Genomic DNA, 15,973 nt, shown 5'->3' on the forward strand with positions numbered 1-15,973 from the left:
ATTTTCAGCTTCACCCTCAGATATTGCTGAACCTGCGAAATTTACACCATGCTGTATAATGGTTCACATGATGTGCAAAGCAGCATAGACGGTAACCGCCTATTTTCATTGTAATTCATACTCTTGCATTCTGCTCAATAATCTCAGTGGCTCTTCTGTCAACATTGGGGTCCTTTTTTTTCTCCTTCATATAATTGCCTGTAATACGTTCACCTTTATATTTCAGTAACTAGATACTGATTCATGAATTGTTCTGTAAAAATATATAAATATTTGATATGGATAATACATCTCTATACCAGGCCTACATACACAGTATAGAGTTGGGTGTGTTATATAGATCTGTTGTACCTGTTTTCTTTTGGGAAAGTAAAACATGTTTGATAAAATGGGATAATATGCAATTCATTTTCAATTAGATATTATTTGTACGAAAATGCTCTGTCCAGTAAGATGGTGTATGTTTTTATTTTGAGATTGGTTTGAGTGAGAGCGAGAGATATAGTTAGATATATAGAGATAGAAAAAATGAGTTGCTTTTCTGCAGGTTCATCTGAGGTGTGTCCCATCTAGCTGGGGTTTTGGTGCTTCCAATTACCTCACTCCTGATGGATTAGTCATAGCCAGGCAGAATGACCTGGAAAGGAAACTTGATTAGCTTGTCAGTACTTGCTACAGTACAGTACCTTTCAAAGCTGCTGTACATAGTGACATTTTCTGACCTGCCTGCAGTTATTTAGACAGAATTATAATATTTGTTAGTGGCAGTTCTTTTTATTTTCATAAGAAAATAAACAGGTTCACTCTGCTTTAACGCTTCCACCTTTTAGATTACCCCCTCTTTCCCACCTCCATCAGTATTGATGGAGAGATTGTAGTCGCCCCTCTGCCCTTCCCTTGCACGTGAAACTCTGTCTGTGTTGTCCCACATTGTGATCATCATTAAGTTGCCGCTCTTCCTTTGTCCCTGTAATCCCTTCCTGTAATTCCCCAATTTATTCCTTCCCCCTTGTCATTTTTTAGGTCCTGATTGTGCTCTCCCTCCCCACTCTGCACCCCCGTCCTACCACCACCACAACCACTACCACTACCCACAGAACCCGCCCGCCTCACCAGCCCTGCTGGTGCACACAGGGTGCCCGCGGGACTGCCCCCTGGACGACACCATCCATCAGTCTGTCTTACACATGCCGCACCACTTCGGTACTGCTCCCTAGCTGCTACTCATCATATAGACCCTAGAGTCCCCATTTACTATTGACTCTCCATGTTCTATATTTTTCAGCCTTACCATGGCTTCCTTTGCTTACATTACACACACTGCATCCATTCTGGTCCTGCTCTCCACATGTATTCACATAAAGCTCACTTTAATTTTGTTCAAACCTATTCATCTTTCATTTAATTATCTCCTCAGATCTTTTACACACACTATCCATTCTTGTGTCTTTTCCTAGCCTTCGTGCCCCTTCATTCATAGTTCCTCTGCTGCCCACTAGGTGGCACTGTCCTCCTACATTTCAAACCAAGCTAATTCAGACGATGCATGTGTTTCAGTCCTTTGATCAGTTTTAGTAGGCAAAGAACTGAGTGCTTGGATGCATTTGGGAAATAAGGATTCAGTCAACAACTGCTCAAACAATGATGGCTTTGAGGGGTTCATTTATCTTTTATGTATTACAGACAAGTCTCTAAATTTGAATGCTTCCATAAAAGATGTTCTGCATTTGTTGAATGAATTCCATACCCTCTATAAAATTAAATTTGATTCACTTTATATTAGGTACCAGCAACTACAAATATAGATGTTGCCAGAAAATGTGTTCTGTAACTCAAACCACCCCATGCTCTCTCTCTGACCATGCAGATAGTAGTGAGTGTCTGGCTGATGATGTCAGCATAATTGCGGGTGGGACCCTGACTGGTTGGCATGCCGATTCGGCCTTCGTCCTTTGGAGGAGGATTTTGGGTATCATGGGAGATGTCAACAACATCCGCTGCCCAAAGATCCATTCCAAGGTCTTCTCCTGTCTTTATGAGCTCTGGCACAAGCTGGCAAAGGTAAGGTGGAGTGGCAAAGACCACCTACATAAGAAGTATTTTATCTCAAATAAGGGAAAAATATATATACCCACTTTTACAAAGAGGTAGTTGTTCTGAAATGTAAGTACGCAATGACTCTATGAAATGAGAAGTGATTGAATGATTGAATTAAGTGCACTTTGCATATAAAACCAGCATGTTTTTAAGATTTAATTATATTGATGAAATAGTGCCTTCTTATTTTAGTCAACAGTATCTAAGGTAATGGATATGGCATTTTAGAATAAAAAAGTTTTTACAAAACTTTTTTACACAAAGGTAATGCATGATGGTTACACTGATTGACCTAAGAGAACTTGTGTTTACAGATCCGGGACAATCTCGGGATCAGTGTGGACAACCAGTCTTCTCCTCCCCAGCCCGCCTTCATCCCTCCTCTTCGAATGCTGGCCTCCTGGCTCTTTAGGGTATCAACAACACATGAGTACAGCAGACAACACAGAAAAGATAACAGTAATGAAGTACCTTGAAGTAGTTTTAGACCCAGTCCTAAAATAATAATCCAAAGGATTTTACTTGAACTCTGTAGTTATTTCACTTGTTCCAAGCTCATCCATCAGCTGTTATAAACAATATGGGGTAGGCGTTTCCCTGGGAGAATCCTCTAATGCTCAGGAAGCAATTTGATTACATTTCCAGCAGCAGCAAAAAATAATAAACAGCACTGAATGATTAGCTTTTGCAGCAACAGATGCTGTGACTAAACACAATGAAATTAGTATATATTCCTACAAAAACATATAAAAAAAAGTTTCATATTAAAGTCAAACTCAAAAATTTTAGTCTGCCTCATTGATGTAGAATAGCGACTGGGGTCATCGATTCCAGTAGTTACAGGTTTCCAACGCATAAAAAAAATTGGAACAAGCTGAACTTCTTTAACCACCCCTGCGGAATATGACACAGTTTCACTGAAATTGCATTGCTAGGCAAAAGATTGGGTCCACATTTTGTAGTGAAATGTGGAGATGTCTTATTTATAACATCGTATTTGGGCTTCATGAATCAGCTGTTCTTCCTCCATTGAGGTGCTCTCAACAAGAATAAATAGAAACAGAGTGTCCAACAAAGGTTCAGCTGAAACCAGAACTCCCCCGTGCATCACTTGTGGCCAGCTAGAACATCCCGATTTGAAAGCAAAGCAATCAAATTAATTTTGTCGCTGATGCTCACTTGCATCACTTGCTGTTAGGACACAGTGTAAAACGTGCTAAAGTCTTCAGCTCCTGATAATACATCTCACCCCTCTACAGGCCACCATGCTGCCAACTGAGTACAAGGCTGGCAAGCTGCAGGCCTACAAGCTGATCTGTGAGATGATGACCAGGCACCAAGATGTGCTCCCCAATAGTGATTTCCTGGTGCACCTCTACCACATCATGCACAAGGGCATAACCAGTTGCGACCAGGTACAGCCAGCAGGTGGCACCTACATTATGGCTGCCAATTTTTTCTTTTATTCACCACTAGATGGTGCACAGGTCAAACTCATGTGATGTATATCTAGAAAATTAGGTTTTCTAGTTCCGAATTCACCATCTACCTTTTTTTATTTTGCATTATTTATCTTCACCTGTTAGTTCTTGATATTTTTACAGTAGCTCTGTTGCTGTCATTATCTACTGTGTGGCTAGTGCTGGTTCTTTTTCCAGATATTTAGGATCAACTGGATGAGGACTATAACTTAGAGGAGCGAGGACAGGGGTCATAAAGGTGCACTACATTTTAATGTTGTTGAGGCTTCATTTCAGCTGGGGATCTTGAAAACAGCATGCCAACCAGTGGTGACGAAGAATGCTTCAGTGTTTTGGCATCTTCCACCTTCTTTAGCCACACCCTTCCTTGTATTTAAATCTGGCCTAGCTCCATTCCTTCCAGACGAAGCTGAGTAGAGATGAATGGAGTCCCCCCAAAACAAAGGGGCAAGAATAAAAGTGTGTGGGGGGGGGTTGTGTGTATATATATGCCCTCCTGGCTGGGTTTCTATTGCGCCTTGGCAGTGCGACAAGCTTATTAGAATGTTTTCCATGTCGTTAAATAATGTTTTGAGCCCCCGTCGCGTATACGTGATTAATTAAGGATTGACGTCTGTCGCGCTCCGTTAGACTGACATGTCGGCCAGGGGCCCAGAGTAGGCCTGCCTGCCTGCCTGCCTGCCTGCCTGCCTGCCTCTTACTGTGTGTGAGCAAGTGTGTGAAGGAGCGGGAGGGGAGCCTGGGGAACGTAGTGTAGAGTAGAGCAATGAGGGGGGCACATTGAGGGACAAGGCAACATTCTCCAGCTTTTGTTGTGGCTCTGTATGCATCAGGGGGGGCCAGAGCCAGGCTGGCCACTGAAGCATGCTCAAATTGGCCGGAGAAAAGAGTCCTCACGCCACACAATAGAGGACAGCCGCACGCCTGCTTAACATAAGAAAGTGGCTCTTACTCTCCCCCTCCACCTTCCTCTCTGCCTTCACCCGCAACCCCCACCCATGTACTTTTCCAAATCCATCATACATATTTCTACTATATCTGTGTTTTTAATGCGCTCATTTAAATTAGCTTTACATGATTAGAGTATGCATCATCTAATATGGTTGTGTATGTGCAATTAGTAAAAAAAAAATGTTCTGTTTAATTTTGGCTTTTACATTTGGTATATACTGTAAGTTTCTATCTTAATATACTAGCTTACACATTGAGCATTTTCTTTAGACTACCGGTTTATCAAGTCATAAAATCTGCCTTAAACAGCCATGTTTTATAGATAATTGAGTGTAAATCCTCAACATTAAATTCAGTTATGTTAGAATAATGACAGTTCCTTTGGAGGGATTCTCCTTCCATCTGACAGAGTGCCAAGGTCAGGGCTATTGTCCTAGTAATCATCCTCTGGTCACTGGTCTCATAAAGACATGGCCATAGCACAATACCAGTAATCTATCCAATAGGTCTACTGTCTGAACTGCAATAGTCAACAGCATGCTTTCTAAAGTAAAGTGTTGCACACACGCTTTTTTTGTGTCTATTCATTTTTGCTTAGGTGAAAGAAGTAAATCTTGTATGGACTGGGATGGGAATCGTATTGATAACAATGTCATTATCAATTCTGCTTATCCATTTGATTCTTTATGCAATATATTTTCTGTGTGGGGTCAAAAGTAGGCCTACACAAAGCTTTTCAGAATATATCTGAGTCTGAACACAGTGGAGATGAAATAAGAGAATATTTCTACAGTATCAAATATATGGCATTCCTGGAATTGAAGCTCATGTAGTATAGAAAGATGTTTCTGCATGTTGCTGGTCTTTACACGCTTAATTGAAATGATCATTATACAGACATTACAACTGTTGTCATCTTTCTTTGAGAAATGAAGCCACGCTGTTGACTGTTTCTAACCCTCCTACTTGATTCCTTCTATTTGCAAGTTTCCAGAGTGTGATGTCATTGTTTTGCAATGTGAAACTGTCAAAAGATAAAGGGAATTGATTAATTCTGAGGCATGCAATTCCAATGGATTAGACCATTTGGAACTGGTTCTTGATTCCTTTGCCTATATAACATGTTTAGTAAAAGTGGACAGACCGTATTCCTCACCTGTGCTCCTCCTTAACTCAAGTTTCTATTCTCTCAAAAGGCCGTATAATTTGTATACTCCCAGATTAAAATTTGACAGTTGACCCCTAATCCACAAACGTGGCTGTTCATTAAACTTCTCACCTAGTAGTTATGCAGGTGGGACATATCCCTTTCAATCGGCTTGTGAAGGGAAACCCCCAGATATTCATAGTGACGATAGTGGTGTGGAATTGCAACAGAAAATCAGGCCCATTCTTAAGTGGAAACGTCCGGTTAGTAAATGAGACAGAAACTTTCCAATGAGTGATGTTATATAACTGAGCTGAACTGAACCCTGTCAACGCAGGGGCCAGCAGGTGGACAGAGCACGGTTTCCTTGAGATGAGGCCAGATGAAAAGGACTGAGGTGGCTCTATTCAGCGTTGCGTTAATGCACCTTTTGTTGATGCAGGGGCCATTCCTACTGCCAACACAGAGCCACATGTGGGGCTCAATTCCCATTTCTATACACACACCTGAAATCAGGTTTCATCTACTTTCACATACAATAGAAAAACACTTTGCATACTACATTTGCGGTTTCCTCTAAAATGCTCAGGCAATCAAGCAACAGTTTGTTGAATGCTAATTACATCTGTCTGCTCTGCACATTATGCTTCAGAGGTCAATTACGAACAAAATGAGGGTAAAATGGTCCCTCAATCCTAAAGCTCTTCCCACCAATTTTCCAAATGCGGTGCATCATGTTGGATTGCCTCTGCGTGTTTATTCTATTCCTCTTTTGTTCACCTGCATTCCCTGTTTACCAAAGCTTCACATGATTAATGTCCCAGATAGGGGGGGGGGGTGTGTGTGTGTGTGTGTGTGTGTGTGTGTGTGTGTGTGTGTGTGTGTGTGTGTGTGTGTGTGTGTGTGTGTGTGTGTGTGTGTGTGTGTGTGTGTGTGTGTGTGTGTGTGTGTGTGTGTGTGTGTGTGTGTGTGTGTGTGTGTGTGTGTGTGTGTGTGTGTGTGTGTGTGTGTGTGTGTGTGTGTGTGTGTGTGTGTGTGTGTGTGTGTGTGTGTGTGTGTGTGTGTGTGTGTGTGTGTGTGTGTGTGTGTGTGTGCGCATGAGTGTGTGTGTGCGCATGAGTGTTTGCTAAGGTGTCCTTCGGTTCAGGTAGAAACAGGCTGGTGTTTGAACTGTCTGATTTACACAACTTTATGGCCAAGACGGCAGGTGTTTCTAGCCTGGACCTTGCCTTTGTACACAAATATGCACGTGTATCTCTTAGATAAGAGGGAGAACATTTTTTTCTGCCTTACTGACATGATGCATTCTCATACTATTGTTATTTTATTTTTTTAACTAAAAGTATTTGAATAAATAAAGAACCATGTCCCTTCTAAATATAGCATGGGGAATTGAATAGCTTTCAATGCTTTTGTCTAGGATGTTATTACACTGTACATACTTGAGCACTTTATGCAGAGCCCTCTTCAGTACAACATATGTCAATGTTGAAAGAGCACCCATCTGCCACTGAGCCGCCTGTACCACAGCAAAACAATACCATGTCCCTTGCCTCTAATGGTGTGCGTGAGGGTGAGCGTGTGCGTGTGTGTGTGTGTGAGACAAAAGTTTAGGTGTTTTCTTCTTTCTCTCTCTCTCTCTCTCTCTATATATATACAGTATATATATATATATATATATATATATATATATATGTCTCTCTCTCTCTCGCCCCGTTTTTTTTTTTTGTGATATGTACTGTTGAGTGCCTTACTTAAAATGCTTAGCCTACCTGTTGGAGGAAAAAGCTTTCTCCCTGTCTCTCACATGGTGCCCCATTTACCAAATATTTCTGCTCCCCTCCACCCATGTGGAAAAGTGGGGTTTGGAACCACATTGTTTCACTTTGCAAGGTTGTATGAACCCTTATCACATCACAGAAGCCGTTGCTTTCCGTGTACCTGGCCTGCAGTGTAAAAAAAGGAATTGTTAATCATAATCAATATTAGTCCCTTTTATTTCATTAATTTCAACTACAATGGCCCTACTACACTGTTCTACTAACGAGTCCGTGTGCTCATACCAAATGCAAAAATCCCATCTAACTGGAAAGAAGTGCTGAGATACTGCTAAAATAACATTGTGTGTGTGTGTGTGTGTGTGTGTGTGTGTGTGTGTGTGTGTGTGTGTGTGTGTGTGTGTGTGTGTGTGTGTGTGTGTGTGTGTGTGTGTGTGTGTGTGTGTGTGTGTGTGTGTGTGTGTGTGTGTGTGTGTGTGTGTGTGTGTGTGTGTGTGTGTGTGTGTGTGTGTGTGTGTGTGTGTGTGTGTGTGTGTGTGTGTGTGTGTGTGTGTGTGTGTGTGTGTGTGTGTGTGTGTGTGTGTGTGTGTGTGTGTGTGTGTGTGTGTGTGTGTGTGTGTGTGTGTGTGTGTGTGTGTGTGTGTGTGTGCGCGTGTGCGCACTTGTCCTCAGGATGTTTTAAACACCATCATCCGTTCCTGCTCTCCTCGTTTCTTCTTCCTCGGTCTGCCTGGTTTCACCATGCTTGTTGGAGATTTCATCACTGCTGCCGCCTGCGTTCTCAGCTCCAACTCCTCAGAGGTACGCACACACTTTTAGCATTCAGGCTTGGAACATTTTTTAAGATGCAAAATATTTTTTGTTGTGGAAGAAAGAATAAAGAAATTTCAACAAATTGCCAAAACAGAATTCCTTCTCATTCCTGTTAGTCTTTAGGAACTGAACATGCTCATTCAAATTTGATAGTTCTATGAAGAAAAATTTGAAAAACAATAGTTTTGACATTTGTACTTGAATCTCAGGGACAAAAATAAGACTTGTAAAAGAAATCAAGAATGCAATCTGAAAAACCTATTGTACCATATCTTCAAATTCATATTGTGTCATAACCAAAAGGCGGTATGGGGGATGCCATTCCCTTGTTGGCAAAATGCATAGCCGTTGTTATCCTGTCATCCCACCCCTCTCAATCCTCTAGTAGCAGACAGAGTGCAGGGGCAGAGGGGTTGTTCAGTTGAATGTTACTTAATTCTTTGACTGAGGTTTGCAAAAGTTAAAATCTACACCCCCAACCATCAGCAGTCTAACCGGCAGTGTATTGATAAATCCATGGCACTGTCTGTGGTGCTGAAGTAGCAGACAGATTCCCGTATGGACTAAGTCTCTGTGAGGTCACCCATAGATTGCTGAAGAGTCAAAATTAAGCTCAAAGTTTGTCGCTTACAGTGGCTCCGATCATCGCCTTCTTGGCACATAGCCTGACTCCTGGCTAATCCAGAAATGGAGGGGGAGTGTGGATGGAGCTGAGGCAGGCTGGGTGAAACCCAAAGTCTATGCCAGCTATCTGTGAACGCACACCTTTAAATCTTAATGTAATTTAAACGAATGAGTTATATAAAAATTCACCCACCGAACAGTTGTCATGAATGGGGAACTTAGCTAAAGACACCAAAACAGTTTTTTGTTCCTGGTTGTAACCATGTTTATTTCTGCTGTAAATTTTAACAGAGGGTTTTATGGGAATTTACATGCTTTTGGAGCCAACCTCAAGTGGGTGAACAAAGCGAAAAATCCTTCCCTCTTGTTATCGAAACGCCTGGCTTGCTTATAAATGAAACTTACAAATACAAACAGTCATTGTGGTCTTTAAACACTGTAGCCATGGTCCCCTCTGCCATGAAACAAATGCAAATTGGTGATTCTTGTAAGTTCTATACACAGTCTTTGAAATTGTGTGATGTACATTCACATGAACTTGTTATGCAAACATTGTGCATGACTGTGGTCGGATTTGGATCAGTTAGTAGAGAATATGTTGACTGACCAATAAGCTAACCAGGTCGCCAGTGTGCACAGATTTAAACATGGACCCAGTTAGTGTTGACTGTCTCTTACTCCTCTGAAGTAAGAACATTTATATCTGTTGTTTCTTACTGTTTTGCTTGCGGGATAATTTCAACAAGATGTACAATCTGCTTTAGAGCTGCATCCGTTCCAGATTTAATCAGTCATTTTGTTGTCCAACGTCTACCATGTGTCAAGAGATTATGTTGTGCATCAGCAGAATTATGAATAAAGACGCAATTAATTCTGCTGGATCCTTCCAATCCTTTTTCCCCGGATAGTGGCCTTCCTGCTTCCTGAAAGTGGGTTGTTTTCATGTAGCTTCAGGGAATGAATGATAGCCTATTTTCTCTCATCTCTCCCAGGCTCCAAGGATGGAGGCTCAGACGATCCTAGGCTCCCTTGTGTGCTTCCCCAATCTTTACCTCCAGATTCCTGTACTGCAGCGTGTGCCTGGCTCTGATGATATCATTGTAGGCAATGAGGATATCAAGGTAAATGGTCAACATGTGCCATATTGGATATATTTGGAATTAACATTTAAATACAAAAACTGCTTCATATTCAGGGGTAGAGCCAGACGTTGTAATCATTCAGGGCTCAGCCAAACCTAGGGAATGTCCGCGGGCATGCTTCCCGGGGAGATTTTATTCCCATTTACAGCAGAAAATTGAATCCCTAAAAATCTGTACATCAGTTAGGAAAAACAGGATATTTGCCAAGGAAAAAAATAATCCTGTAGAGCCTACATCCTATTTTGTGTCTAATTGCCAACTTTCTTAATCATTCCGAAACAAGAACACATGTTGAGGATGACTAATTTTCACTCCTGCCACCTAAAAATAAGCTGGAAGACTGTTTTGAAGTTACATAGGTAGTGTAAGAATTTGGCATAAACTGCACTATTGAACTTTAAACCTATTTTTGTTATGCTATGGATGGGTGTTCAGAGAAAGAATGTCAAGCTTACAAATCTGCTTCATTTGAATCCATGTCATAGTGATCTGGGCTGCTCTGATTGCAAATATCTTGAGGTGATAGGTCAAGGGATCCCTTTGAAAATGGCCATGCCCCCATTTACCGATAAGCTATCATTTCATGGTTGGTACTAATGGATTCCTTGGATTGTGTAGTTTCATATGACACCAATCTCTACTCTAGCTTCAGAGCTGAGCGAAGAAAAATAGTTGTTGGCTCATTAGGGTGTTAGAAACTTAAGAGAGTTGGGGCTTTTGAGAAAAACATTGCAGCTGGAGCTCCAAAGGCCACCACCGCCACTGTCATTGCAGCCGGGTAATGACTGTAACAGCACTGTAGCAATGCTCTCTACAGATATATGGGATAGTTGTGACATCACAACTGTAGGGAAGTCCTGGCTGCTCTTTTAAAGGCCCATTTGAGCATTTATTTATCTATTTTAATAACACAAACTGCAGATCTACAATGTTTTCACTTTTAAAGTTAGTTATGTGATATGCTGAAGAATGTGTCTGTTTGAATGGTTGTATTGTGTTTGTCATGTCTTTTTTTTACCCTACATGCCTCCTAAATGCCCCTCGGGGACAAATACAGTTTTTTTAATTGAGATAACGTTTGATACTTTTTATAATATGGGACCTTTAATGGTATCATATATTTACAGATATTAATTAAAGGGAATGGCTTAGATTTTCATTTAACAACGTAAACAAGTAAACTTAGCATGTTTTTTTTTTTTTTGCTTTTTAGGATTATCTGGTCAACATCCTGCTGGAGACGGCAACAAAGGAACACTGTGAAGGGGCCAGGTATGATCTGCAATATTGATGATGCTCATATTTTGTTCTCAATCCTTTTTAAATTCTGTTTCCAAAAAATATTAATTTTCACTCCTTCTGTCATTAAGATGCATTGCAGTGTGCAGTCTGGGTCTGTGGGTATGCGAGGAGCTGATGCAGAAGAACGTCCACCACCAGGTTAAAGATGCCATCAATGTTCTGGGAGTTACACTAAAGGTCAGTGACCCTTTGAGGCAAGCAAGCTTTGTCGCAGTTTGATATCTGCAAGCATACTGTATAATATGATTTATGGAAAACATCCGTGCATCATGAGCAGTGTTGACCATTGTAACTGTGACAAAATTCTGAATAGATTAAATCGCCAGAAACAAATTGATGCTGGAAGCCTGGATTTCATCAGTCTTGTTTTTTCGTTTTTTTTCATTTTGCCACATAAGCCTTATAGTGTTGGGCTCTAACAGAAATGATAGTTGATTACATAAAAGGACTGCAGGACAATTTCAACATAGTGAGTGGACAAAAAGTATGAGAATAAAACATGTCCAGAGATGTGAGTCATGGGCATATTTTGGAAGAGCCCTCTTTTCTCCCTGAGTGAAGAGATGCAGAGAACCAGTGCTGGCTGTTATTTGTTTTTCACGTTTTTTTCATGATGGAAAAGAGGTTTGGGGCGGTAGCGTAATTTCCAGGCTGCTCGCTCTCAGTAGATGTGGGCCAATTTAAGCAGCTACATCTCCCAGCTTCCTGCTCGAGCAACCCCCCTTCTCTAATGGAGCAGTAATCACTCCCCTGTACAACTTGACACACAGACTCAGCCAGCCCCAAAATAGAGTGTGTAGGCTGGGTGGGGGATCTAGGGGGAAGAGTGGCACTGAGAGTCTCTTTTCTAAAAGCAGGTGCTGAACTCTCAGGGCCCCTTTTTGTGTTTGGCCATTTCTGCACTCCCCACATTGTCTGCCCTTGTTACATGTTGAGAGGCATTCAGCCTGAAGAAATGGGAAATTCTATTTCTCCACAAAGAATTTCAAATCACTAAAGAAATCCACATTTGAAAGAAAATTGTCAACAGCTCAAATCTTTCCTGCAATGAGTCTGGAGAAAATGAGCAATGGTTTGAAGTGGAAATGAAATTATGCTGATTATATGCACAGTAAGTGAAAAACTAAGTTTAAGGGAAAATGCTCATGAATTTTGTCATATTGACTAGCAGTCCCCATGTTTCCATAAACTTATTTTTATGCCCATTTTGAAGTATCCCATTAGAAAAGCTGTATGGAAATGGAAAATTCAATATAAAACTTTCTCAATTTTTGCACTCTTCTAATGGCTTTTGCCTTGGTCAAAAAAGAGTTGATCTACTAAATGTGATATAGAAACATCTTTGTTGAATAACTTCTGACGTAAAAAACATTTAACTGAAATAACTAATCAGCTGTTTCAGCTGTCTGCGTGGGTTAGAATGTATAAATAATGGACGTAGTCTCCGTGGCGTCACCCATAGGTCACCGAAGAGACAAAATGAAGCTCAAAATGGGCAGCTCCCAGTGACTCCTGCCGGTGCCATCTTGGCAGAGCCATGACTCTTCTTGCCCCTGGCTAATTCAAAAATGGCAAAGAGGTAGAGCAGAGTCAACCTGAACGAAGTCTGCCTCAAAGCTACCAAGCTAGTAAAGGCCAACAAGCGAGCTAGACTATTTCACTGGGAGCAAAGCCTAGAGTGGCAGTCTGGAGACCGAGTTACTTAGATGCAAAAACCTATATTCAGGCAGCACAAACATAGCCACGAACTGAGATGTTGTGATGGACAGACAGTTATCAGCTAAAATTAGCCTCAAGAGATGGCAGCCACCCGGCACTCAAAGCAGCCACGCCCTTAATTATGGAGAACTTTAGCTTTCATATCATTTATGACTTAAAGCTGAGTGATAAAAACATTCACCCCCGTACAGTTGTCGTGAATAGTAAAAATTAGCTATAGAGACCAAAAACCGGTTTTCGTTCCATCCTGTAAACCTGTTTATTGCTTCTATAAAGTCGGGCATTTAAAAATGGGGCTAATGGGGATTTGCTCTGCCAACCTCAAGTAGCCACTCAATGAACTGCAGTTTTTGGCACTTCGGCATTGACTTCATTTCTCTGACTCGGAGGTTGCTGCTTGGTTAGAATCCTTGCATTAATATGTCTTTGACTTCGGATAGCATAAAACGTAGCCAAGACTAGCTGATATGAAAGAAATTTTGTTTGTTTCTCAATTTGTCTCTGAGACAGGGTTATATTCAGTTAGAGGGCCATGGCGACTTGTTTTGTTTCCTGACAGATATACTGTATTTGTAAGTGTAGCCTATATTGCCAACTTCTGATGAAACTACACTTTGCGTAGCCTAGTTTATTCACTTTTAATCAGTCAATGGAAACACGCCTAAGTCATATGGCTTTTTTTGTGTGAGGTTTGCTTAAAATGTGGATGAAGCACAACTAAACTGTTCCACCAATTATCGTCCTGCAATATCCCTCTGCCTTTTTAGAATTTTTGTGTTTATGTGCATATATAAAGTGGCGTATTAATTGAATTTACAGTATGGAGTCAGCATCACAAGCATATGTGGATAACGATGACCTAGAGAAATGAGAACATTCACATGCTTATCACAAGCATATCTGAGTGTGCTTATTCCTGATTAATAAATTCACCGTTTTAAGTTTCTGTTTAGATCATTTGAATCTCTTCTGCCTGATTGTGAGCAATGGCGGGGACAAGATTTTCAGTGAAATGTTGAGTGAATGTGTCACAGAAACAATATCCAGGCATTCAAAATAAAAATCATTCTCCTGCACCAAGAATGTATTTGTAAAACAGAAAAATACTAGTTTGCCATAACAAAAAAAGTTCTCTTTGTTAATGCTGCCTATTATATGATGCTGTCCTTGTATTTGTTTGTTTGCGCAGTTTGGAAACAAAGCAGTGGCTCAAGTGGCCTGTGACGTGTTTCAGCTGCTCATCTCTCACTGGGAACATCTACAGAGGTTGGAGCCCACTCTGACCAAGAAAATTATTGAGGTAACACACACACACACACACACACACACACACACACACACACACACACACACACACACCCCTACCTATCAAGTCACTTAAGCTTTTAAATGCAAGTCCTACATGAGTCATTACTCATGCATACATCCCGTACCATCACATCCATTTTAGCACACAGCTCTGACTCAGCTGATGAATAGGAGTGTGTCGTCCAATTATCTTTCTCCTTGTTTCGTCCCAACACAGATCTTTGTGGCCACAATAGCCTTTTTGTTGCCCAGCGCAGAGCACTCAGCAGTGGAAGCAGACAAAAAGGTACATGTTGGGGAAAAAAGGGGGCTGAGATCTAAAAGGCCCTTGATCTATCATGCTGGAATGGTGCATTTGCAGAGGAATGTTTCTGCTGAAGTGATTTGTTCTCTTTCCGTCTCTCTATATCTCTGTATTTTCTGTCTTTGTAGTTCTAATCAATTACCTGTTGTTTATCGGGAACTGTCCAGCTCTTTTTTGGTGTATTAATATTTTAAAAAAGAAACATTTGATGACCAAACATCTCTCTCATTTTCCTCAGCTGATGGTGTCACTGCTGCTCTGCCTGCTGGACTGGTGCATGGCAGTTCCTCTGGGTCTGCTGCTGGAACCTATCACCATGCCTTCGGTGGACGACCGCACATCCCACAAAGCCCCACTGCTGGACTACATCTACAGGGTGGGTAGCCTCACTGGCAGCTGTGAGGTGGGGAAAAGCTGAACGTTTCAGTAACAACAAACAAACCTGAAGAATGGGCATTTCTTTACTTCTGACTGCTTTCCAGTATCTTCTGAAACATGCATAGCCTTTCACCCGCAGACACAATAACTTAAGCGTTGACACTTCCACCCCCGCCCCACCAAATGGGCTTGCCACTTTAATTAGACTCACCTCCACCGTGACCTCATGACTATGCCTCATTTAACATTATAGTGGCACAACAACATAGAAGCACCCGACATAGCTGATGGATACTCTTGGCATTCATCATAAGCAGGAAAGCCTTACAACTTGCTTTGCAGTAGCATATACTGCATTGGTTAAAAAAGGGGGAAATGTGCATTATTCAGTGTAGTTCTCTGTATTTGTCTCTCTAACCCTTCATTTTATGGTCTGACCCTGAGGATGAGGGCCAAGCTTCAGTAACAAATGAATGAGGTATTATTCATTCCCTCCTGTCTGGGCAGATGCGGTCAACGGCAGATCTTTGTAAGGATGTCACCCCTGATAAGAAATGGTCCAATTATTCAAACAGAACCCTTTGTCCAGTTGATAAGCTCAGGCTATAAACGCTTGTCCTGGAGATTTGAATGGAATATGTCTTAATATGAGAGCGACTGCAGCTGCTATGAAAGCAAAGACAATTAGGCATGATTGGTTGTCTATCAGCACACAAAAGACATGGCCCCTCTGGATTTCATTGGAAATAATATATTAAGCAAGGTGTGACAATATTAATGCAATATCAAGAGACCAAGATCTATACATCTCCACAGATACCTTGGCTGCTAATTATTCTGCAAGCAGAGAATGCCTTCCGTAATGGAAAACCTCTCCCTTTATTCCATCACTGGCCAGTGTAACTGACAATATAGCCGGGAGTGTCCTT

The 15,973-nt window shown here is 41.3% G+C and overlaps 1 protein-coding gene across 2 annotated transcripts in view; it reads left to right on the forward strand.

Moving 5' to 3' along the window:
- Positions 1-15,973, forward strand: part of ralgapa2 (Ral GTPase activating protein catalytic subunit alpha 2) — a 91,885-nt gene that overhangs the window by 40,295 nt on the left and 35,617 nt on the right. For both annotated transcript variants that reach the window (XM_083924834.1, XM_083924833.1), the window contains exons 21-31: positions 1,024-1,203; positions 1,868-2,061; positions 2,412-2,510; positions 3,357-3,512; positions 8,127-8,255; positions 9,884-10,012; positions 11,247-11,305; positions 11,404-11,512; positions 14,244-14,354; positions 14,580-14,648; positions 14,905-15,042. In XM_083924834.1, coding sequence (XP_083780960.1) covers positions 1,024-1,203; positions 1,868-2,061; positions 2,412-2,510; positions 3,357-3,512; positions 8,127-8,255; positions 9,884-10,012; positions 11,247-11,305; positions 11,404-11,512; positions 14,244-14,354; positions 14,580-14,648; positions 14,905-15,042 — 1,373 coding nt within the window. The remainder of the gene's footprint in view (positions 1-1,023; positions 1,204-1,867; positions 2,062-2,411; positions 2,511-3,356; positions 3,513-8,126; positions 8,256-9,883; positions 10,013-11,246; positions 11,306-11,403; positions 11,513-14,243; positions 14,355-14,579; positions 14,649-14,904; positions 15,043-15,973) is intronic.

The sequence above is a fragment of the Echiichthys vipera genome (genome assembly GCF_963691815.1).
Source record: "Echiichthys vipera genome assembly, chromosome: 12".
NCBI classification, from domain to species: domain Eukaryota; kingdom Metazoa; phylum Chordata; class Actinopteri; order Perciformes; family Trachinidae; genus Echiichthys; species Echiichthys vipera.